Genomic DNA, 25,842 nt, shown 5'->3' with positions numbered 1-25,842 from the left:
CATAAGGAAGAACTTCTTCACTGTCCGAGCCCCCAAGGTCTGGAACAGTCTGCCATCGGAGGTGGTTCAAGCCACCTACATTGAACGACTTCAAGAGAAATTTTGGATGCTTATCTTGCTGGGAGCCTGTGACCCCATCTGACTTCCTGCCCCTGGGGCAGGGGGCTGGACTCGATGATCTTCCGAGATCCCTTTCAGTCCTAATGTCTATAAAATCTATGAAAGGGTTGCTTTTTCTACTGTCTGAAGTGTTTCCTTCTGATCAGGCTGGACTCTCCCCTGTACAGGCTGAAAAAAAGCTACCTTTGACTGTAAGGAACGAGTTTCATTATTGTTCTTCTAAGATAGTAGTTATGTAACTGTCTGGCAAAACTGTTCTTGCTGATCACACAGCAAATGCCTCACCCTTCAGTGCTGACCTCAGAGACCCATAATGGTCAGTATGTTTTTTCCAGCATTGGGATAGCTTTAGCTTATTTAGCAACCAAAAAGGCAAGTCTAAAAGGCCAACACAAGGAGGAAAGAAAGTAGCCTACATATTATGTCAAAACATTGTACAAATAAATTGTGCAGATATTTAGCTGGAAGTTGGTGCAGTAAGATTTATGCAGTTAAATTTATGCAGTTAAATATTTTCCCTTGGAAAGGGAATAAAATGAGAGGAGGAATTAAGTTCAGGTAAATCCTTCTGATGTGCAGGCAGACAGGCAGGACTTTGTAAGGCTTGTTCGTGGTACACAGATCACCGGGGACATTATCAATAGTTATGCTTCCTAAGTAGTTTAAGTATTTTTAACAGTATGGCTAATATGATAGTGATTCTCTACATTTTGTACTTCAGGCACTCCTCAGAAAATGTCAACTCACTTTCATTTTTTTTATTTTTTGACGATGGAAAAATAGAGCCATTTTTCTGTTGCAAAGAACTGACTGCAACAGGTCAGAATAGTTAAGACTTTGGATTCCTGTTGGAAATCTCTGGGTTTATCTTGTGAATTGTTTGCATGCCTAATCATGCTAACATTATGTGATACCCTTGAAAGGATCTTGGGAAGGTGCTGAGCTACCTTGGTTGAGAATCACTGATTTACTGAATAACTCCCATGGTTGTCTGTTCATTGTCTGTAAGTATATTATCTATGAAATTAGTTGTGATTCTTTCTTCACCCCCCTACTGTAAAGGGTTGTGAAATGGACCAAAGTCTTGTTAACAAAGCCTGTAGTAGCTAAAAATTAACATAACCAGCAGCTGGCTTCAATGTTAGGTGGTTATGATATATAGAGAAGAGAGAAGTGGGGAACTCTTGGATGCCTGTACATGATTGAGGAGGCTGCTCCAATGCAGTGTAATTACAGTGCATCGGAGCAGGCTCCATTAATTGAGTCTGCTGGAGTGTGGTAATTACCACACTCCAGCAGCCTCCCACATCTCGTGTATCAGTGTCTCTGTGCTTAAAAATGTTGGCAGGGACACTTGAGCTAAAGTTTGTTGATTTTGAGCTTTTATTTCAAGCACTCCCATTGCCATTGTTAAGTGCAGGGATGCTGATATGAGAGTGCGGCACTTTAGAGTGGTTCTTGGACCCACTGTAATTAAAGCACCTCCCCGCCCACACACACATGCCCCTGGAGCATGTGTAAAATTGCCCCTTATGTTCTATGTACATTTTCTTAGATCTAAGTAGTTATCACTGTATTTCAGGACCTGTGACCAAGGAAGATGCAACTTGTGAAAGGAATGCTTTGTTAAATGTGACTCTTATCTGATTTAAATATCAGAGCCATGGGGCTCTTTAGCCTGGAAAAACGCAGGCTCAGGAGTGATCTGATGGCCACCTATAAGTTTATCGGGGTGACCACCAGTATCTGGGGAAACATTTGTTCACCAGAGCGCCCCAAGGGATGACGAGGTGGAATGGTTATAAACTACTGCGAGACCGTTTCAGGCTGGACATAAGGAAGAATTTCTTTACTGTCCAGCCCCCGGGGTCTGGAACAGCCTGCCATCAGAGGTGGTTCAAGCACCTACATTGAACGCCTTCAAGAGTAAATTGGATGCTTATCTTGCTGGGATCCTGTGACCCCAGCTGACTTCCTGCTCTTTGGGCGAGGGGCTGGACTTGATCTTCTGAGGTCGCTTCCAGCCCTAATGTCTATGAAGTCTATGAAATCTGTGAAATATTTCTTAATATTGAAGTAGCTGTTTTCTTTTATTAACTTCTCCTTTTAAGGCTCTAGACATAGGGACTATGTTTCACGTGATTTCTCTCCCTCCTTCTCTGACCTCCTCCCCACCAGTGGACCTCTCTAGCTTTCTGTATGTTTTTTTTTTAATGGAATAACTAAGTGGGCTTCTGTGCCAAAGACTGCTGTTAGTCTCTAAAGTTTCAAGTCTATAGTGTCAAAGGTACAGTACTGGGCATCAATACTGTAACACACCTTCAGAGTTCTGTGTATACACTGGGATTAAGAATGAGAACAATATGAGCAGAAACCATTTGATGCTATCTTGAATGCAGTGCCTGCATTACCACACAGCACAGGATGTGCTGGTTTGTGTTTATTTTTATTACAGTATTTGGAGGCTAGCATTTAAGGAGTTTCCTGCATTAGAGTAATGTTCAGCCTTTATGGTGAAATAATCAATTACAGGAGTCAGGGTTTCAGTATCGAAGGCTAAAAGGGCTGCTTAAGCAATATTGCATACAGTACTATCTTTAGGTGCCATTATGTCATTGGACAGAATTCATGTATCTTATGCATTTTTTTTTCCTTCATGACACACCAGTCACTCCGAGTTTTTGTTTTTAATTATGGTGGCTTTAAAGTTATTTTTTGATTACTAAACAAACAAACACCAACAAACTTGGCATGTGAAGTTACAAAGCAGATATGCCAACTTTAAGAGCATCTTTTATTAATTTCTAAGCTTTATGTCTGGTGTGTAAGCTGTGGTATCAGAATTGTATTTTGTTTTCTCCTTAGGTTTTATTACTTTAAAACTTGCTTTAGGAGCTTGTTAATTGTGTAAACCCGAAGTTGGTTTTTAGATTATTATGTCTAAGTTCACTGCTGTTTCCTTTTTAAGGTTTCAGTAAAGCAATGCAAGCTGCCAAAACTTTAAAAGCAGAAAAATGGTCCTTTTGAGCTCTGCTTTGTGTTAATGGAAAAATGAAATTAATGATTATTTAAGAATACTTTTTTATACAAGGAATCGATCCCTCTGTTCTTCAGTAAGTGACTCATACATAAACTTTGCAACTTTTTCTTTTTCCTTTTTATCTTGCTATCATTTTAAGCGGGAACATGTATACCAAAAAGACTTTAGGAAAGTTTGTTGAAGGCAGAACTTATTCCATGGCATTTCTCTGCCTCTTTTATGGACATGCTATTATCTTTAGAACAAATGTGTAAAAGCGGTTTTGGATCCAAGATGTGTATTTTAGTCTGGCTTCATTTATACCCGAAATGTATGAATCTTACTCTTTTGTAGTAGTAGTTCCTAATCTAAATCTAATTGTTCTCCCTTTAAAGTATTGCATAGAATATTTTCTGGATAATTGCTCAGGTGAGATACTGGAACAGTCTCTGTGTTGTATAGGATTGAGTTTGTGACCCACTATTTTTGAATGTGGGGAATAGTAGTAACTTGAATGGAGTCACTTTTTTTAAGGTTTTACCTGTTACTGCAGTACTCGGTATACTCCATATACACATTGGTACCTAGACCGATCTTACAACCATTTCATAATAATGATCATGTCAGCTGCAGGAACAAACCAAAAGGACTTATTTGGTAGGGTTCCACTGCACTTTTATTCCCTTTAGTCCTAGGTTGTTTGAAAGTGTTCTGATTCTTGAGTCTGTCCTTTTTCTTTGCATGTACTTTGTTTCTCTCTCTCTCAAACAGCACTGAAAGGAGTCTTGGTTTGATAATTCTTATCTTTACTTGAGGAACATGAAAATTAAATTTTTCAAATAACTTTATGTAATTTTTCATTGTTTTGTACAGTAAGCAAGGAATATAATAAATGACACTCAATCTACCTGTTATGAGCTTTCAATACTAGAATTCTAAAAATGCCACTTTAGAAATGTAAGCAGGACTTAAAAAATAACTTGTGCATCACCTCTGATCAGAAACTTGAATATGTATACCTAGTGTGTCAGACTTTGTGTAGTTGGAAGTTACCATGAATATCTGCTATCCATTAATCTGTATAAATATGTGTCCACTTTGTATTTCTTCCATCTTCCCAAGCAGCTTTAAGGACCAACTTTTAGATTTAGTATTGCTAAGGATTTTTTCAACTTAAATATCAGTAAGCAAGATATTTGGACAAACACTCAAGGTTGTTGCAGATTTTCCCCTTGTTGTGTATACTGAAAACAAGGCTGAGTAATGAACCTCACCAAGAGCTTGTCAGCCTAGATGATGGATCATGTCTCTGAAGAAATCTCAGATTCCAAAGGCAAATCTGAAGACTTAAAAGCAGAGTTGTGGTTTGGTAGGAAAAGCCCCCCCCCCCCAGTTTAGCATGTACTTCGGGCCAAAATTTTCTCTTCTCTCCACTTTCCCCTTCCTTCCCTCTCCTCTTCCCTCCCATCACCCCCCCTGCAACTGCACATGCAAGACAATTCCGAATAATACTCTGTGGAGAGTTTTAGTTCCCATGATCTTGTTCTATCATGTGACAATTGGCAGGACGGACACTCAGCAAAATCTGAGTGGTTGCAAAGCTTCCTATCGTGTGTGGATGACACAAGAAGTCTATGGGCCAACGAGAGGCAAAGTGCTGCTCGACCTGGTACTGGCTACTGGGAATGACCTAATCAGTGACCTAGTGATTGATGGGAAGCTGGGTAACAGGGACCATGAGCTGATCACCTTCACCATCCGCTGGAAAGCTGGCAGATCAGTCAGCAACACTGAAGTTCTTGACTTCAGGAAAGCCGACTTTGACAAGCTCAGGAGGCTTGTCAGGTGAGGCCCTAAGGGACCACGACCCCAGGGGGAGGGGAGTTCAGGAAGAGTGATTGCTGTTCAAGGGAGCGATCCTCAGTGCACAAGTTAATTCTATTCCATCTCAGAGGAAAGGCAGCAAGAGGGCACAGCAGTCCCCCTGGCTCTCCAGGGACCTAGCAGACCTCCTGAGGCTAAAAAGAAAGGCCTACAAAGAATGGATTCCTTGAAACTAAGCAGGATGGGATTGGAAACCACTGGTCTACACCATTGCCATACTCGGCAGCGGCACACTTGATACCCATGCTCTACTGCACTGTGCCTACTAACCCCACTCAGCTGGAAGTTCTTTAACTCTGTAGAGATGCAGCTGGGGTGACAGGTGTGAACTAGCCGGTATCCAGCACTGGTGAGTGCCTGCATCTGGTTGCAGTCCAGATCTGGCTTCAATGTCCCATCTCCTCCTCTTCCTCACCAGGCTCAGATGCCATCATGTAAAGTTTGAGTCACACACAATGTTCAGCTTGGGGAGAGCAGGACTACAGTATGACAAGGTGCGTTGTTCTCTCTCTCTCCGCAACAAAGTGGAAGTTGGCAATGAGGGAGAACCAGCATCAGCCATAATATAGTCATGACTGGCACAGGGGAAGCTCTTTTTTGAAGCCATGTGTGTGGTGTATTTATCCATTTTGAGACAAGTAGGAAAGTAAATCGGAGAGAATCATTCAGGGCCCAGTAAGCATTTTGCTGCTCTTCTAATTTATTCTTATAAATTTATTTATAACTTATAAGATGTTCTAACTCTTGTGGAGGTTCATTTAGAACTCTAAGGCATAATGAAAATATAAATTCTGACACTAAGGAAGACAAGATCCTACCACGAGGGAACAATCTAATGAGACGCATTTGTGTCCTGGAGCTTGTTCCTCAGGCTGATGTGGCACCTGTGAACTGCGAGCTACTTAACATCTGCTGGAAAAAAAAATCTAAAGGAGAGATTAGGTTTGCAAGTGGAAAATGACACAAAAAAGCCTTCACTCTTTTTTTGTCTTTTAATGTAATGGGGGGAGGTGCTTTCCTCTCCAGTAATGGTACACCAGTTGGTGTATTGGTACCAGTGCATGGCTGTGATGGATTTGACTTTAGCCGAGCTGTTTCCATAGCTATGTTCTATTCCAGGTATCTGCTTTCCTCAGGTCACTGATGTAGGTTAGGTTGCTTATTGGCAAATTGTCTGTATTAAAAATTCACCTAAAGGAAAGTAAATATGGAGCCTGAACAGTAACTACAGTATTCTAGATTAGAAGTCGATAACCTACTGTTTTGGGCCAGAGCTTGTGACTGAACCTCCTGCCATGGGCTGAAAACTTCTGTTTCCTGAGTGGCTAGGTCATGCCTGCATTTACCCTCGCTGCAGATAAGCTGGGAAACAGCGAAGAGGGTAAGTGCAGGAGGGGGCCACAGTAGAGGGAATAGGTAACATAGTGCATCTGTATGCTGTCCGGTTCCCACTCTGAACTGGATCCAGCCCGTGGATGAAATGTTGCAAACTCCTGTTCTCAATTGTTTGTATAACACTTTGGATGCAGGGACGTTTCATCCCAAATACAGATCTGGCTTGTAGCCTGGAAAATGCTAGTATTGAAGCACACTTGTTCCGATGTATTCTTATACAAACTTCCTTGTTTCTACTCTTCAGTTGTTATGGCAACACTGAGTATGTAGTGTTGTGTAGTTAGCTATATATAAAAGTATTCCTATATAATGTAATGTTGTACTTCTAAATTGTTGAACTCTTACTGTTATGCATAACACAAGTGCCACAGGATCCTTTCCTGATCCCTAAAAGGATCTTGTATTTAGCAGACAGACTAATGCTTAGTTTCAAGGAAACTTCACCCAAAAAACTTTCCACATTCTTTCCTCTAAATCTCTTACTCCTAAGGATTTTTTTTTTCTACTGTGAAGCAAGGCAAGAATTCTGGGATAACTGATTAAAACTCATAGGCTTGTACATCTAATTGCTGATCTGCCAAATAAGTGACTGGTGTGGTAGCTCTTTCCAGTAAGAACAGTGTTTCAGAATTGACAACTGCGCAACGATTTCTAATATATTTAGAAACATTCTGTTGGTCTGCTACATTTTAATTTTACTTGGCTCTTTTCAGGCACATAACACCAGAAAAGTTTTACGTGGAAGCTTGTGATGATGGAGCAAATGATGTTCTTGCTATTGACAGAGTCTCCACAGAGGTCACTCTTACAGGTACTTTATTCACTTCTTACTGTAGGCTATTACTTTTATTATGCCTTTTAAAAGTTACAGTAGTATTAGAGTGGTGTTGTAGCTGTGATGGTCCAGAAATTATGGGAGGGGCAAGGATTTCGTAGGGTGATATCTTTTATTGGACCAACTGTATACTAGGGCTATGCAAAGCTTCGGTCCCTGATTCGATTTTGTGGCCAAATCTCCAAATCTGAATTGAATCGGGAGACCCTTTAATCTCTCCAAATTGATTCAGGAAGTTTTGATTCGGCCATAGACACAGCTTTAAATGTTTTTTCTTCTACATGCCTCAAGGTACCAGGTGGCTTGTGAATGCTGAGATGGTGGGATGGATGGAGCATCGCACAGGAGCACGGGGGTGGTCCCCACCGTGCTTGGCAGCAGACCTGGAAATGAACCAGAAGCACTTGGGTACTCCAGGGAATGCGCACTGGGGGGCCCCCCTGTGCCTTCCCGGCTCGGCAACTGGTGCCTCCTGGGTCTGGGGGGGGTCCTCCCCATGGCCGATCGCTGAGCTGGCCCTCCCCCCCTGCACGCTCTGTGGCGGACCCAGAAGTCCTTCCGTTCTGCTTCTGGGGTTGCTGCTGAGCATGTTGGGGGGGCAGGGAGCATGCTCCTTTGGGATGCTCCAGCCACCCTGCCATCGCAGCATTCATGACCTGTGCTTAATACCTCAAGGTATGTAGAAAAAACGTTTAAAGCTGTGCTTATGGCCAAATTGCTGATTCTCTGAATCGGCATCAAATCTTCAGATTTGGATTTGGCTAATTGACTCGGGACAGTGATACAAATCAATGAATCAAATCACTGTTGCTGATTTCAGGCCGAATCATAATCAAATATGGCCTGTTTTGCACGCCACTACTGTATACTTGGAAAAGTTAGCTTTTGCATACATACTTCCTCAGGTTAAGCAAAAAGTAGGACAGGTTGGCTCCTTAGAGATGAACTGGTTAGGAGAGGCTTGAACTTTCTTTGGCAGTCTGTTTCATTAGATGTCTGTTTGTTTCATCTGACAAGGTAGATTGTTGCCTGTGAAGGCCCATGCCTCTTTGAACCAGTCTGTTACTAAGGAGTTACCCAGTCAGACTTCATAATACCATGACTAACAATGTTTCTGCTCAGAAAGTGAAATGAACAACTAGAAAACCACTTAAGTGAACATTGATCTTTGAATAGTTTACTGGATGTCTTAAGTGTAACATCAGTGATACAGGTTATAGCTGCATTGGTCTGCTTGCAAAAAGAATTGGAACTCATGGCAGAGGTGATATCTTTTATTAGATCAACTAGATATTTGTAGAATGATTTCTTTTGCAGGCTTTTGGGCACATTCACCCTTCCTCAGCATTAGGGGAATGCAAAGACTCTAAAATTTCTCCTAGGTGGAAAATTAAAATTCGTATTTCACAGGAGAGCTGAAAGTGTTGTACAATCTTCTGGTTGAAATAATTAATTTTGTGCAAATTAAGCTCAGGTAAAAGTTAGAACAGTCTATTTACCTTTATGTTGTGTGGTGTCAAGCAGGATGTTGAATTGTTTCCTTCTGGTTATGATATTTCATATTTCTCAGGAGAATGGTGTGATGAATGCTCTCCTGGGGAGGAAATTCTCTCGTGTTGAGGCACTCTCAATCTGCACATTCACAGAGCTCAGCTGGAGCAGTAGGCAGGAGCCAGGGTGTCAGTATTCAGGTTCCAAGGCAGCTCTGCCATATCTGGCCAGAGTGCTGAGCAGTTGCTGCCTGCCCCAGAGCCCAGGCAGCTTCCAGCAGGGTGTGCAGCCTCCTGGCTATCTGCTGTGAGTGGCCCAGGCTCCGTGACCAGCAGGAGCTGTCAAGAGCGGGGGCTGGCTGTGGCATGCCAAACAAGATGGCTTCGCGTACTGTGTTCTGGCACACGTGCGGGAGTTGCCGATCCCTGCTATAAAGGCTTACTGTACAGTAAAATACTTCTTAGTAAGCCTTTTTGGGGTCTACACACACTCCCTGTTGGGAGAAAATCTGCTCTCAATAGGAGCAGCCCAGTACAGGGCTGCTTCCACCTTCCTGTGGCCTCCTGCAGCAGCTAGTGCTAGCCTGGGGGATGGGAAGCATGGGGGCCAGCCCTGTCTCCTGCACAGGGCCAGGAGACAGCTGCCACTGCAGAGCTCTCCAGACTCCACGCATGTGGGGACAAGCCCCATGTCCAGCAGGGTTTTCCTGTTCTTGACCTACCGCCGGCTGCTTAGGGATGTCCCTTGCAAGCCCCTGGTCCTGGTGCTGCTTGGCTTCTGGCTCCTGTGAGGAGTGGGAGCTGAGCAGTGCTATGACTGAGGGTGGCAGGGGACACGGAGCTATCTTGTAGTAGCATTGTTTGGCTCCTGGGGGGAGCCGGGACCTGAGCAGTGCTAGGAGTGGCAGAGTTCCCCATCCACTGTGGCCCTTCTGGTGTTGGGGCTGACTGGGAACAAATTTTGCTCTTGGTCAGTGTCTACACGTGCTACTGCATAGTTAGTTTACGAACTGTATTTTTATAGTAAACTAACTGCGCAATAGACTAATTTGCTGTGCAGTAAATGGTTCACACATGTAGATGGTGATGCTTTACTGTGCAGTAGATTAGTCTACTGCGCAGTAAAGTGTCACATGCTGGGCATGTCTGTATCTCAGGTTTTCTTTACTTGGGAAGTCCATTAAAAAGCTAAATTTTGAAGCGTTTGCTAGCTTTTTATTACGGATGCATCTTAGAATGGCAACACAAGTTGGTTGTCAGTCTGAAACACTGGTACTCGGGTGGTGGGAGGGGAGAGGGAATTGAAACCTGGATTAAGATGGTATACTACATTTGTAACTTGAAACCAAGATTTAAAGCTGAAGTAATGAATAAGATGCTGAAAGGGACTGCCTTAACTAATTGAGCACTGCAACACAGTACAGATTATTAATATGAAGTACAATTTATTACACTTTGTTTAATGATGATGACTTGTTTTTTAAAGATGAATTTATGCTGTAGCTCCTGGTATGTGTAGTGGGGTTTTAATGTCTTTTGTAAGATTAGAGCTCAGATTATGAAAATGGCATTCTGCAATTCCTTTAAACCTGTAAAGACTTCTCTGCCCAGGGTTCTGTAGCTTGCTGTCTCTTGATCACTAGTGTTCATCAGCAAATAACCCTTTAAACCCTCATCTTAAAAATAATATGGAAAAGTTGGAGAGGTCCAGAGTTGGGTGACAAGAATGATTAAAGGGCTCAGCTAGCAAGTCATATGAGGAGAGGTTGAAGGAAGTGGACATGTTCAGCATGTGGAAATGACACTTAAAAGGCTGCTATCATGTCCCCTCTTAATACAGCATAACCTCATAAATCCGGCATGCTTGGGACTGAGCACCTGCTGGAAATCTTAAAAGTTCTGGATTTTTGAAACTGGCATGGTGGCACGTCGTGGAGCAGTGGCTTCATACAGCGTGGTGGCCACATGCAAGCTTCCCCCTCTGCTGGTCTGGAACCAGCTGCCGCTACTCCCCAATATAGTGTACTTTTGAAGAGTGCTGGATTTTCAAGAATTCCAGATTTTTTTTTTTTTTTTTAATATTTGGATTTATGAGGTTATACTGTACCTGGAAGACTGCCATAAACAAGAAGGAAAACCTCTCTGCAGCAAGAAACAAGAGGTCAGGATGTGGACCAATGGCTTAAAGTTGCAGCAAAGTAGGTTTAGACAATCTCAGGAAAAACTTCTTTACTGTTAAGGCAAAGAGGCAGCAGAAGTTGTGGAATCTCCATTGCTGGAGGTACTCAAGAACAGGTTGGATAAGCACTGGTCAGGGATGATCTAGGAGTAGCTATGCCTGTGCTATACTACGGGTGCTTCCTATGCTGGTTCCAACATGGAGCTTGGAAAGAATCTTCTTCAATTTATACCCCGCTTGCCCCCCTTTTTTTTAAACATATTGGGGTTTATTGCTTTTCTCAGAAGCATTGGGTGCTGGCTGCAGCCAAGGCTGGGGATTTTGATTGGGATGTGCCAGTGTTCCTGCTGGGACTAAAACCCAGAGGTTCCTGGCTAGAGTATAGAAAGTACCCTGTACTCATGTCAAACTGACTTGCCATATTTTGTGGCCAAGCAAGATAATTTTACCCCATGATCCGATTTAGTATATGTTATGGGGGAGGGGTTTGCCTTCCACTGTAGTAAGGAATCTGGCTGTCTTCTGTGGTTCTCTTGAGTGTATTTTAACAAGTTTTGCAACAGTAGGATGTTGGCCATTCGTCTTCCTGCTGTACCTGTAGCAGGTTAGGGTGTTGGGTCCTGTGGTTTTTGGGGCTGGTATGTGTAGTCTTTGCTAATAGGTTAAACAGGATTTTTATAGGATGGTTTGGATTGGGATGTGTGCTGTTTAAGTTGAGAATACTCTTGTTTTCCAAGGGGATGATAAGCTAATAATTGTGATTAAAGGGTGACCACATTTTCATGTGTGCTGTTGTCTTGGTAGTCTTTCATCAACGCAAAAAAACAACTCTGGCTTGGTCTAGAGCTTTTTTAGGGATAGCATTGCTTAGAGATGCTAGTTACCTTATTCTCTGTTCATGACCTCTGTAAGACTTGCAAGTCACAGCACAACTACAGTAGACTTCCAGTGGATTTTGATTCTCTAAACTATGGCTCAGTCCCCATCTTGCCCCCAAAGCTTATTTCAAAACAAGAAATTCCTTGTTAGCAGGGCAGCATGCTGAGCTTCCCAGGTAGACTCACGTACGCAAGTTTTGAATTTCTCCAACTCAAATTACTTCTTGATTAAACTAAATGGAAACTTTCATTTCTTAACTTTGTACCAGCAGGTTTTAAATTTTGAATCCATTGCCATCAATGGTTAAATAGCCTGTTCGTAACTTCGTGACTCATTAACAACCTACATATTTTTTTTATTTGAAACTTCTGGATCAAATCCTAAACTAACATTTCTGTGATGGATGTGTTATGACATCTTAAGTTTTCTTTCTTTCTTTTCTTTTCAGTTAAGAAAGATGTTCCCCCTGCAGCTGTTACAAGGCCTATACATGGTATTTTGGGAACAATCCGTCTGGTAGCAGGTAAGGCAAACATAGCTGTGAAGGCATGGTGCTAAAAATGTGTTGCTAGGAAAACTTTAGAAGTGAGGAGTGGAACATCTCTTGAGGATATGTTACAGTTTCAAGGTATGGGTACAATGCCATCATATTATAGGTTGCTACAGTAGAGCACCAGTCCGTGGATTTTAAATATCCTTGGTTATGTTGCATAGATCATCCTTTCCCTTCATTTTTTAAATGTGCAGTGATGGAGTTAAGTGGCCACATTTGCCAATAAGTTTTATTTTTAACTTGCTATTTCTGGAAAATCCTACAAGGAGTTTCACTTTCTTCTACTCATTTCCCATGCTTATTTTGGCTTACTTGGCGGATTTTTTCTATAGCATTTGAGTACTGCTCTATGAGGCTTGATTTCAAGTAGATAATGTTGGTACACAAAGAGAAGTAGCTGGAAATTAGCATGCTGGGTTTGTAGTTGTGGATTTTTTTTTAACAATCGTTGTGTTCCAGTTCATTTCCAAATAAAGGAGATTCAGCAATTAATAAGAAAAATACATTGGAACTAGACTTTAAACTCCTGAAGACTATTTAAATAGCAGAGGGTAAGAACAAATTATTTACATAAAACTTGTGAAAGTGATGGAAATAATTACTTTAGGATTTAAGTCGCACTTGCAGGTATGAGGACCAGCTTTCTTTGGAAGCATATTATGCCTTTCATTTTTATTTTATTGTAAAGTAAATTTGAGTTTTGTGCAACTTTAGAATGTCTGACCTACTGGTATTTAACTAAAAGAAGAACATGGGTGCTTCATAAAAGTCATGACAGATCATCTATAACTTAATCCATTCTTTGCTCCCTAATAAAGAAATTACAAACAGCATGGTTCCTTAATAAGATTGAGACTAGCAGACAATTGCTAATGATTCTGTCTTGGGAGATGCACCAAGGGATTGTTCATTTAAACCTGCATCTAAGGGTTGCAGTTTATGGTTAAAACTAGATTTTCCCAAAGTGGGGAGTAAATAGCTTGGTGAATAGCACCTTGTTTTGGGAAGGTAGAATGAAAAGGACTCTTCCAGAGTTATGGCCAAATGCTGATGGCAGGGGCAGAGGCTATTCTTTGGTGTCACTCTCTCCTTTGGCTATGCAGCAAAAAGATAGAGGCTTTTTAACCCCTTCCCCCCCTCCCCCACAGTTGCTGCCAACTTGGCAGCAGCTAACAATGTTAAAACAAGCTCTGACATTGAGGAGTGGATTTTTGTCTGCTGTGTTCTGGTCCCAATTATGGAGGGCTAATTTGAGAGGAAAAGTTGCATGTGATAGTAGTAAAAGCAGTCTGAGATCCTTGTTTTCGCGTTGCCCCTTCCTCCTCTGCCCCCCTTCTCAATTTTTCCCCAGGCAGTTTAACATATTCAATGGCTTGTCCAACTAATCTTGGGCCAGTTGTTAGTGGTTGGCTAGCAAAGGCAATAGTTATTTCAGGTACAAAATTAACAAGTAGCTCAGTAACATTTTTCTGGTACTTGTTGAAAGGCAGCATTAGTTTAGACCTCTGTCTATACACGAAGATAAATATAAAACTACTTCCAGTCCTGTCACTGTTTCACTTCTTGCAAGAACTAATATTGCATCTTGCATGGAAAACAAAAACGTTAGGTTGACTTGGGAAATGAAGCTAATAAATAACTCCTTTGTTTTTTCAGAATATTACTTGTGTAAAATTGAAGAGAATCTATGCCATTCAAGTTCCACTGGGCAGTCTACCAGTGCAAGGCAACTGGGCATGGTAGTGTAGTTTGCCCTGCTAGGAAAAGGATGTTTAACATCTGTCTTCAAACTGTTAGTTTGACATAAACAGGCATGCATTTGTTGTGATGCTGTAAAAATATAGCACTGCAAAGGGTGTACATGTGTTCAGAGTTGCTACAGGGTGTGCCCTCCATCCTAGGGGCTATAGTGATGCACCCTTGCCCCAGGAGGGGAGCATAACAGCCTGTCCCTTCTCCTGGAGAAGGAGGACCACAGGGCAAGCTGCCAGTGACTGACCTGGGCTACAGCTTGGCTCCCTGGCATGCTATCATTAAGTTATCTACTTTCCTTCCTCTTGGTGTCGGGGTCAAATGGGGGAGGAGGGAAAGAGCAGAGAACTAAGGGATTTTTGGGCAGCAAGAGACTTGTAGCACTACTTGTAACTGTACAAAATAGTGCTACAGAGAAGTTCCAGTTTCATCAAGGAACATTTTTTTTTTTTAGTAGCATTTACAGTATTTTTGTAGTGCTGCTGGAAAGGTATGTGTCTGAACACCCACTTCTTGTAGTGCTACAGAAGCCTATATGGCACTGTAATTATAGTGTTAGTCCATCGCCTCAGTCTTTTTTTTTTTTTTACATAATTTCAGAGATGAAATTATAAATATTTTGCTTTAGCAGGTCTTTTCTGTTTTATTGTTGTTTAATGTTTGTAAATCCTAAATTGGAACTTAAGAAATCACATTTTTGATCCTGAAAACTTATGTATCCTTCTCAACCAAGGAAGTGCCCAGAATTTACAGGTGGGAGCTATAGTCCAAAATGTGATGTCTTATTGAATTGGATGGATTAAATACTACTGAACTGTTTGAATTTTGTGGGTGAAAATTCAGTCACTTCCGCATGTGTTGTGAATAGAAGTATGAGTGTACTATATGCAGCTTTAAAACCCAATATTGATATTGTTGGTATTCGTTTGCATGTTTCTTGAACATATGACAGCAGTTGGTACAAAAATGAATAGCATTTCATCCTTGTTAAATAGCCTGTTCAAAATTTTGATCAGCGCCAAGTTGTATGTGGCTTTTTCAAACCTCTTGGTTATGTTTGCATCAGAAAATCAAAATGTGTCCCATGAGCTGCAAATTCATTCTGACAGTAAATGAGTTTCACAGGAATAATCTTCTCCAGTAAAAAGATAGCACTGAAAGCAGATAACAGCTTTAGGATTAAGTTGAGAGTATTCTTGTTTTCCAAGGGGACAATACACTAATAATTGTGATGGCGAGTGATCACATTTTCATGTGTGCTGTTGTCTTAATAATTTTGTACCAATACAAAAAACCTCTGGCTTGTTCTAGAGCCTCTTAGGTCAGCATTCCTAGAGATGACAGTTACCTTATGACCTGTAAGACTTGCAAGTCACAGCATAGCTACGGTAGATTTCCAGTGGATTCTGATTCTCCAAGCCATGGGCTCGGTCCTCCATCTTCTGTACCTCCTGCCCACAAAGCACCTGTATGTAGAGACACTGTACTTGGGAGTAAATGTCACCTGCTCAATCTCTGTAATCTTGGCAGATTAAGACCTACCAGTGTGAATGGAATGGGTGCTTTGGAAGGTGCACTTTATCTCCATCACAGCCCAAGAAGAAATCTGTAGGAAAGCTGATGCAGAATTTTTTTTTTTGTCTTTGTGAAGTAGAGCAAACTGCTCCCCTTGAAGGGTAACCTCAAGGAAGTTACACTTGAGTTTACCCTTGAGGTTTTTCAACTTCTTCATTTTCATACAGGTTTTCTTTATGGCCTTATTTGCTATGGACAACTACTTTGTGCTGGAGGGGGGTTAAGTCTACTTCTCTGGCTATTTTTTTTTTACTTCCCTATTCTTTTTTTTTTTTTTTAATTATTTTACAGGCACATATCTTATTGTAATAACAAAAAAGAAAAAAGTAGGTGAAATTTTCAATCATGCAATCTGGAAAGCAGCTGACTTTGACATCCTCTCCTACAAAAAGACCATGCTACACTTAACTGATATTCAGGTAGGAGTAGAATAGAATTCTCTGGCTTTACCTTTAGTAGAGAAATACTGGAAAAAAAAATTGTCCCATGGTAAGAAAGCATTTGCTTTGGCTACTGACAGCAAGGTGGGCAGTACTTTAGTGCACTGTAACTCAATTTCTTTGCTTTTTTCAGTATATTATCTGTGTAAAATTTAAAGAGAATCTGTGCCATTCAAGACTCATTTTTCCAGTCCACAATGTCTGACTTTCTGCTCCCATTTGCTGTCCCTTCTGACTGTGTAAGATATTACTTACCCCGGAGTTCTGACCAAGTTACTCCATGTTAGCTCCCACTTCTACTTTAAAGTTTGTGGACCTGTTTTCCTCTACCGCACTCCTTTTCTGTTGAAGAGGTCAGATTTTTTCTGGACTGCCCCTTCCCTTTTCTGCTTCCCCATTCCTTACAGTAATCTCCTGAGCTGACCTGAGAAACCACCATTCCCTCCTTTCTCAAGATGAACTTGATGAACTTGTATAACCTGTAGGTTATACTCGCATCAACTATCCTGAGATAACTGACAGACTAGCCAGCTGTTACTGTACTTTACCTCCCCACTACCCAGTAATGGAGAAAGACAATACCTAAACTTATGCTGCTTATTCTAGTAGCATTTTATCCATGACTACTTCTGGGGTAATTCTCCACCAGTGGGCTCATCTACACATTCTATTAATGCGGCTAAATAAACTCTGTAACTTATTGCTCCCAGGAGTGGCATTTACACGTGCACCTAGGATCACAGCACATTTTGCTGCAGCAGCACAACCCCAGCTGGCAGGGAGCCAAGGGGAATTTGCCTCCCAGCCCAGAGCTGCTCTGCCCTTGCTCAGTGTGCTGTGGAGGAGCTGGCTGGGGCATCAGGGTGCTACAGTGCAGGGGTAGCCATCGGACAACCCTCAGCCCAGCCCTGTTGTTGTTTACACGTGTTTGAGCACATGCAACTACCCTGACATAAGGTAGTGCTTATGTTGGGCAGTACTATCCTATGGCAGAGTTGATTAGTCTACTGCAACCTAATAGCACCACATGTGTAGATGGTGACACTACTGCGGAGCTAATTAATCAACTTTGCAGTAAAGCATATGTGTAGATGCACTCAGTTTTTCCATGTTTAAGGCTGTAAAACCAGGGTATGTCTTCTGTCCACTATTTCCTTTTTTTCTGTACCAGTATAATGTTGATGATGCCAGTGTAAATACAGCCAGTCTGACTGTGACCTAAACTATCTAATTATCTTGGTTAGCTTATTACTGGCTAGCTTTATTGAATAAGCTAACCAATACTTGGTTATCTTATTATAATTAATTACAATAATTTGTTAGCTTATTATTGAACTTCCCACTTATTTGCATAAGTAGGATCCAGTTTGAGGATGGGGGTAGAAAAAGGGTGAAATCATTGGAACTGAAACCCGGGGGTGGCTGTGGAACAAAGGTAAGGCTACTTCAGGCTGGTGTAACATACTAGATATGGCCTAAATTCCCACCTGCATGCTGAGCTTGGGACTGCAGCAGGGAAGCAAGCCTGGGTACCTCATTCCTGCTGCACAAAAATATGGAAGTGAGGCAGCATAGCCATCTTGATATCCCAGGGTAGAGTCTCAGAGTTAAGGCATGCTTGGGATACTTAATCAGTGTAGATGTGGCCTTGGTGCCTTTTTTTTTTTAAATGGGCTAATCAAACCGGTAACCAGGATATCTTAGGTGGACCTGCTTTTTTGCCAGCATGCTGTAGGCTGTTCTGATAAATCTTACCCGCTTCCCTAAGCTGTATGTTCTCTGAAGCAAGACCTCTCTTCCTTTTGTGGTTGGGAAGTACCTAGTATCAGTTCAATTTCAACAACTAGTCAAGTGTCATATAAAGCATTGCTTTTTCTCAAATGTTGAATCGGCTGGATTGACTTAGTTTACCTATTGATGCAATCACTTCAAAAATTCTAAACTCATGCTAGTCCATTTTGGGTCATGTGTCCTCAATATATTCTGGCAGAACATGAAACAAATCTTAGAAAATCAGTTGTTGTTTTTTTAATGATTTTAGTATTTTTTTTTTTTAAGTAATACAATATTAGTAAGTAACTAGGACTGTCTTGTTCCGTTTTAACAGTTGCAGGACAACAAAGTCTTTTTATCAATGCTTAGTCATGTCTTGAATGTGGATGGATTTTACTTCTCAACAACATACGACCTAACGCATACTTTGCAGCGGTTAGCCAACACAAGTCCAGAATTCCAAGAAATGAGTCTACTAGAGAGGGTAAGGATTTCACTCCTGGGCAGGGGGAGTTGTAGGGGTCTTGTCAATCCGGCTCTTTGTCAACCAATTTTCTGTATGGCATAGGTTTATCTTAAGCCACTAGCATTACTTCATTAAACTGTTTGAAACTCTCTAATCCTGAGTAAGACTGAACTTGGTGAATGCTAGTTTCATTCTTCCTGACAACATTTTTGCAACAGTTTTGTTTTGAGCTTGCTGCTTTGTCAGTTAGATATCCTAAAAAGCAGACACATTTGCTTTTCTTTCTTTTTTTTTTTAAAAGCAGAACCTTTTAAGAATAACTTGTGTGATCAGATCTAAGACTAAGCACAATCCAGTGTGCCTTGGCTATAGCACAGATAAGCTATGTAAAACAATTTTTAAATGGCAGATCTGCAAGATGTCGCTGTTGTGTGGTTGGTTTTTTTCTTTTTCTTCACACATTTTATTTGCTAATACTAAGTTACAGTGCTGACAGATTACAGAATATAGATTATGATGTTTTTTGTAAACAAGCCATACTAAACTCTGATCTTGGATCTGAGCACTCAAATAGGCTTGGGCCTGGTTAGCACTCTAGATGCATCGGGTTTTTCTTAAAAATTACAATTGCTGCAACACAAGGATGGTGGCAGTGGGTTTTATTTTTTGGTCCAGAATGTGTGGACTCCACTGAATGTTGTTGTAAAAAGCATGAGTTCTTGCATCTTTCTGTAGGTCCAGGAAATAGTAATCATGACCCTGGAATTCTGGGCCCAACATTGCACTTCTCCATTATTTCTTTAGAATAGAGACAGAACTTAATCGCTCGGACTTTGATCTCGTTTTTCTGTCTAGTTTTAGGACAGCCAAAGCTCTTCAGCTGTGGAGCCAGCAGCTGCTCAGCTCTTTTGTTGATTTGATTTATAATAATAGTGAATTTGTATATTTCCTCCACCCTCCAAAGATGCTGAGCAGCCACCACTCCCACAAATGCTACTGGAAGTGGAGAGTGCCTGCAGTCTTTGAGTTGGGCCAAAACCAGTTTGCCGACCCCTCAGAAGGGGGTTTGAGTGCTGCGCTCTTTCCTTTACCATTAACTTTATCTTTTTGTTACAGGCAGATCCACGGTTTGTGTGGAACGGGCATCTTCTTAGAGAATTTGCTGCTCAGCCAGAGGTAACCTATACTAGAAGTTAAGCTTTAGGGCTCAGATGTACTTTCCTCCAGACAAACGGAATCTCTGTGATTTATCTTTTTTTGCTCTGTGTTAAGTCTTATTTCACACGGCCAGAAGAGTGGCAGATAACTTCTTGGGGTACTTATACATGTTTTCGTCCTGTGACATACTGGAGATCTGCTGCTTTGCTGACTCGTTTAATCGAGTCTGCTCTGCTCGCAAACTGATGCGATGCAAACCACACTGCTCTGTGTGCAGGTGTATAAGTGGCAAAATGTGTGTCAGCACATAGAAAATGTCAGTGGTGCGCTTTTGAACTAAAGCACCCCCGATGTGTTTCAGTTCAAAAGTGTGCTGCCTCCACTTTCTCAGTGCTGGCGTGCATTTCGCCACTTATACAACTGTACGGACTCTAAATGAGGACATTTCTTCAATGTCTTGCTTTTAGACGTTGTCTTTCTTAAATAAGACACAAGGAGCTAGTTAGGTGTTGGATGGGAGATGATGGCATTGTACACACGAATTTTAGGTGGGGTGGGGAGAGAACACCTGTGAAAAGCCAAGAGAAACATTGTGAAAAAGGATATAACTGGTATGCACAGGGAAGGAAGCCAAAACATCTGATCTGCAGCTAATTCAACATCAATCATCAGAGCATTATAAACAAATGTGGAGACCCTTAAAGCAGCATTAAGAAGACTTTGAATTTAGAAATTGAAGAGAACAAAAGGTTTTAGATATTCTGGATTTTTAAAAATGTGTAGCAGGGGTAAAAATACAAATCAAATAGCTTTATATTTTTCTTTAGATAAGGGTTCATGACTTGATCCTAATAACCCCTTATTTAATGCAAATGGCCATATTGCCCATACATGCTACTCTCCTAACAAACACCGAAAATGGGCTTTTAACGAATCTGTGCACTGTTCGTACACTTACACTAGTGCTCTTAGGGAGACCAGAAATATCACAGCTTGGGCAGAAGCTACCGGAGTCTTGATAGCAACCTTGATGATGAAGTATTTAAGATGGTTTTCATGCCAATGAGTCGTGATAAAGACGACAATTTGCAGCAACCTGTTCAAAACTACAGTGAAGTAAATGGGATTCTTTTTTGTTAACTTACGGATTTGACTTAAGCCTCAGGTACAACTCTGCTGTGTTTATCAAAGGTAAATACATTTTCGGGGACAACTGCCTCATTTCTTTGACACAGCTATGAGTTTGGTCATCTTCCCTTAGAATTGCCTGACCTGGTTGAAAGGCCACTTTAGCACTGACCTTTTGCTAAATGTAAGCCTTCACTTTTCAGATCAATTCCACAAGTAGTCATAAGTTTTTAGAGAAACAAACATGTGATGCAGTAAACTCTAATGCAAGTCAGGCTGTACAAATACTTGAATGGTCATGCACAACTCTTTGCTAAGCACTATGAATGATTGCTTTGTTTCCTAGTAGCTTGAATTCCTAAGAACTTAAAGTTAAGGTCATGGAGAAGAGCTTCACATTTGGTGCCCCCCCCCTTTTGACTTCTGCTTCTCAATCATGCACTACATGCTTATTTATGCATAGGAAAAATTAATACAATGGGAGATGCTGAGTTTCTTCAGTTGTCAAGTCAAAGCTTTCTTTTTCCATTGATACTGAATAAGACTGCCTTTAAATTGGCAAAACTGAGATGTACAGGCAGTTAGGACCACTACAGATGTCAAAAGTGCTCTGTCTTATGGCAGCTACACTGCCTGGCATTAAGGCACACTTTTATATATCTACTGTACCTGCCTCCTGCACAATACCAGCTGTAATTCCACCTTTACTGCTGCAACTGCATTATGAAACGAAAGGTGAAGACTGTCTGCCACACCAGAGAATATGTGGTGCCAGGCAACTTGAAAGACTGAACTTCTTTTGGAAGGGAAGTATGAAGTAGGGAAGAGGCCTCTTGATCTTGTTTGGGAGCATGTGGAAATTCAGCAGAGCTACTCGTCTAACATCTTCTGGTGACTTGCAGTCTAATTCACATCATTTTTATTTTTGCACTTCAGGAAAATGTGTGGCCTTATAGTGACAAACCCCATTTTAACAAATTAAACTAAATACTAATTGGTGAAAAGGGCAATAGCCTACCTTATTTGTTTTGGACAGTTGCACACAGTCCACATTCTATATCTCAATTAATTAAGACTTGTTTTAAATTATTCACCTAGCTAAGGAACACTGTATAGCCTAAGACGTGTTGTTGGTTATCCTCTCTCTCATCTAACAGACTAGATTACAGTCGGTGTAGGACATGAACAAGTAGTTACTAAAAACATATGAGAGAACACATAGCTTGTTTGTGATAAAAATACTTTAATTTAGAAATGCAAGTGCAAATGTCCATTTATATTCCAAAGCAGTCTGCTATTGCTAATGTCACTCAGTAGTATCTTTGGAGAATATTTTTCATTTAACTGAATGAAGACGGGTTAAATAAGCTTTCATACTAACTTATAGCAAAATCTAAATATTTGCATTTATGCAAAGAAATTGCTTGTTTAGAAAACATCTAATTTTTCTTTGTTTAAAGGCCCTGTTAACCACCTCAATTTCCCTGTACAACGTTTGCTTCTTGCTAGAGATTCCTATGCTCGTTGTTTATCTTTTTCTTACTTTTATATATCCAGGTACCATGTTGTTAATAAAATAAGTAAAACATTTCAAATGTGCAGTACAATATCCTTTCTATTTCAGATCCATAGGTTTGCTACTCCAGTGATGCATGGATGTATCCTTTTTAAGTGTTGTTGCAATTTTAAATTGCCTTTAAGTATACTAAATCTTTGTGAAGATACTCAAAGTTAATTTAAGTTTGTAACTCAGAAGCATAAAATAATGCTGGAGAGGGAATTTATGTTAATTGTAATTAAGAAGTCTAAATCCATTAAATAATATTGCAGAACATAGGGCACCCTGTAGTAATACTGTTTATAGGCCACATTTTGCATTCAGATGATCTGAAAATAAGAGCAAGAATTCTGATTTTTAATATTTAACACTGTTCATACTTACAAGAAACTTCTTTTTTTTATATAAATAAAAAAGTTCCCTACTGGGGGATGGTCTCTTAGACTAAACATGACTTAATAACTTCTTGTTTCATTCACAACTTGCTTCTATGCCTTTAAGGATACTTATACCTAACATACTTAAACGGACAGATGAGGATCTGTTGAATGACATCTTATTTAAAAGAATAAATCTTTCCTGTAAAGATGTAGCCCTGGCAAGATACTGAACAAGCCTGTTTGAGGCTGTTAACTTAAAGCAGTCCTGGCTCATAGGAGATTTTGCCCTTCTGCTCATCCCAGCAGAAGTACACAGAATTGAAAATTACAAGAATCCTTCTCCAGCAGTGCTATAATATTAAAACTGTCCCTTTATAAAAATGATGCATGCAGAAGAACATGCATCTTTCCCATCACTCCAACCTGACCTGATATGTTAGGTTGGTTATAAACAGTGTTGCCCTCAGGAAACCTGGATTTCTAATAATCCAACAGGCTGTTGAAAAGTCCAAGTAGAGCTGCAACTGGATGACATTTTGTTGACTTTGGCTAAACAATAACTAAGGCACCAGAAAGTATGTTCTGTTTCTCAGTATTTCCTTATTGTTTCAGTTTTTCTTTATTGGGGATTTTTTTTTCCTTCTGTCACAATTCTGAAATTGTGCTTGGATACAAAGAGATGGATAGAGCTTGATAACAGAACTTTTTATGTGTGTAAGCAGCTCTTATAGAAGACATAAAGATATTTTCCTGGAAGACTGGTCTTCTGTTTTTTAAAGAGAGAAGTAGTAGAAGCAAGGTATTTAACTGACTTTAAAATGAAACTTGATAAATTTGTGGAAGGAACTATACTATATGATCGACTGCAGTAGCAGTAACTGGGCTCAGTGACTCATTCCTTCAGGTCCTGTGTTCTTAAGATATGTTTGAGACTAATCCTATCCTTTGCATCAGGGAAAGAGGACTTTAAATTGCTAGATTTTTTTTTAATTTGCTGCCTTTAACATTTATTATGCGCATACCAATACGGGAGTTGAACAGCAGAATTTAATATGAAAAGTTGGTAAATATTTTTGTCATGGGGGTGGAAAATAATATTGTGTGTACCTATGCATTGTCAAATGATGTTATGCTTATTTGCTTGCTTCCTTTTTTTATTAAAAATGCTATGGTAAACAATTGCAAGAGTTTGTTCCTTAACATGTCTCTCATCAGTTATAACTATGCACTCTTGTTCCATTAACGGAAAGTGTTTTGACTGGCTACTTATTTCCAGAAGAAGCTGTTTCAGAGCTGGGGTACGCTACTATGTGCGAGGTATGATAATATAATCTGATATTCAATGACCATTTGAGAAGTCACTCTAACTTCAAGTAGAATAATTTTTTTTTTTAACAATTTATGCTACTAGTTGGTTAGTTTCTGTCAGACTGATGAAAACTTGTGCCATGCCATCATTTTCCATTTCACTCTTAATTTATGTCCAGAAATTTCTGGGACTTTAGTGTGGATCATTACATGTAGATGTGTTTACTTAACAAATTGCTTATCTCCATTTGTTGCTCCCAGAGGTATTATTAAGTTTCTTTTGAGGTAAATAGCATAGTAAAGTAATGCATTTGAAAGGCAGTCATTTTTAATGTTTCGCCAGTTGTTAATTGCTTCACTTTTAAAAGTTTGTACTAACTATAAATCAAAGTGATAAAAAACTTTACAAAAACAGATTTTTCTCATGTATAATGAAATAGAGTTAAGCTGTATATTTACAAAACAATAGTTAACCAGCTCTTGGGGAGGGGGTATAGGTGTGCTAATATCCTTGAAGTCTTAACATTGCTTTTACTGTATGCCTTCCCCAACTGTTTGAGGCTCAGTGGGCAGCTGGACTGAAATACTTCATCCTTAACATACTTTGTATGTTTATGTTTTTAGGTGTATTCATGAGGGAGCATGCATACATATACTGTTTCTTGTTCATTTGGAAAGACTTCATTGCCTAGGCTCTGGCATCTTTGGATATTTAACATTTTAAAAGTTGTGCTCTTAAAATGCACACAGACCCTGCTTTGCTCTGTGGGCTGGCAAAGTATGCCATGGCGGGGTGGGGGGGGGTAGCAAATCTGTCTTCTGTAGAAATAACTTTCCATCTTTTTCTGGCCATTCTGTGGAACTGTTACATTCTGGAAAGACCTCAGTTCTGACTTAAAGTAATGTTGTGACTGGTTGTGAGCTGGAATCCTGTGGTGTTTTTTCCCCCTAATACAGGTATTGATTCAGAAGGACATGCAGCTAACTTTGTTGAAACAGAGCAAGTTGTACACTACAAAGGGAGCAAAGCTTCATTTGTCCAGGTAAAATTCAGTGTCTTATCAGCAGGGATCCGGGTTTTCCATTTCCCTTTTAGCAGGGAAACGTGCAAATTTTCTTCTTTTTGCAAAGAGCCCAGCAAGCTAGCTGAGTTACAGCCTGCAGAGCGCACCCAATGGCATGGTGGCGGAGAGGCGTCCCTGGCTCCCCACCTCAGCTCACTCTGGCCACTCCCAGGAGCAGGGGGGGAGCGAGGACAGCGGTGCCCCTCTGCAGGCTGCACACGCCCGCCCAGCTGGTGGGGGGAGGGGTGGCTCACACACAACCACTGTCGTCACCACTGCACCGCCACACCTCGTGCCACTTGCCCACGACTGGCAGCAGGAAAGCCGTGGTACGTGGCGGGGTGGTGATTGCCATATGTGAGCCCCTCCCTCCTCTCCTACCACCTGAGCGGGCATGTGCAGCCCACTCAGCCCTGCTCTGGGCAAGCAGTGCAAGGCATGGCAGTGGTACAGTGGTGCTGGCGGCTGCTGTGTGTGATGTTGGGGCAGCCACTGCCAGCAGCAGTGGCGTGGTGGTGGCCACCGCACCCTGTGCTGCTTGCCCAGAGCAGGGCCAGGGGGGCGAGGGCAGTGGTGCAGTGGCGACCACTGCGTGCAAGCCCTGCCTCTCCCCAGGCCAGGCGGCTTGTGTGTGGCCCGCAGCGGGGCACCGCTGCCTTTACACCCCCCTGTCCCCCTCCTGGGAGCTGGCACAGAGGTGCACTCCTCCCCTCCACCCCCATTCTCGATCTGCCTCCAACCCCTTCCTTCTCCCTCATCCACCCCACACGCCTACCTGCTTGGGGGGGCAAGGGTCTGCCTGTGTCTGTGCCTGCATGTGTGGGGCTAAGGGGGTGTAAGGGGCACAAGCAGGACTGGGGAGGCTGTGGGGGGGGGGGGGGGGGGG

General features: G+C 41.3%; 1 protein-coding gene and 1 long non-coding RNA gene across 2 annotated transcripts in view; one reads left to right on the top strand and one right to left on the bottom strand.

The window, feature by feature from the left end:
• The first annotated feature begins 7,131 nt into the window (after window positions 1–7,131).
• The window catches only part of SACM1L (SAC1 suppressor of actin mutations 1-like (yeast)), a 30,085-nt gene continuing 11,374 nt past the window's right edge, over window positions 7,132–25,842 (top strand). Inside the window, exons 1-8 of the mRNA XM_019508886.1 lie at window positions 7,132–7,229; window positions 12,250–12,324; window positions 15,973–16,100; window positions 18,229–18,378; window positions 19,477–19,536; window positions 22,271–22,304; window positions 23,800–23,901; window positions 24,850–24,935. Of these exons, the coding sequence (XP_019364431.1) occupies window positions 16,077–16,100; window positions 18,229–18,378; window positions 19,477–19,536; window positions 22,271–22,304; window positions 23,800–23,901; window positions 24,850–24,935 (456 nt within the window). The 5' untranslated portion in view covers window positions 7,132–7,229; window positions 12,250–12,324; window positions 15,973–16,076. The remainder of the gene's footprint in view (window positions 7,230–12,249; window positions 12,325–15,972; window positions 16,101–18,228; window positions 18,379–19,476; window positions 19,537–22,270; window positions 22,305–23,799; window positions 23,902–24,849; window positions 24,936–25,842) is intronic.
• LOC109291775 lies at window positions 20,097–24,620 on the bottom strand. Its single transcript, XR_002095949.1, has 3 exons — window positions 24,610–24,620; window positions 21,316–21,319; window positions 20,097–20,624 (listed from the first exon to the last, which is right to left on the bottom strand). It is a non-coding gene; the product is annotated as an uncharacterized LOC109291775 (long non-coding RNA).

This window comes from Gavialis gangeticus, unplaced genomic scaffold (genome assembly GCF_001723915.1).
Source record: "Gavialis gangeticus isolate Ggan-Ray unplaced genomic scaffold, GavGan_comp1, whole genome shotgun sequence".
NCBI lineage: Eukaryota > Metazoa > Chordata > Crocodylia > Gavialidae > Gavialis > Gavialis gangeticus.
This window is presented reverse-complemented; position numbering and strand designations above follow the sequence as displayed.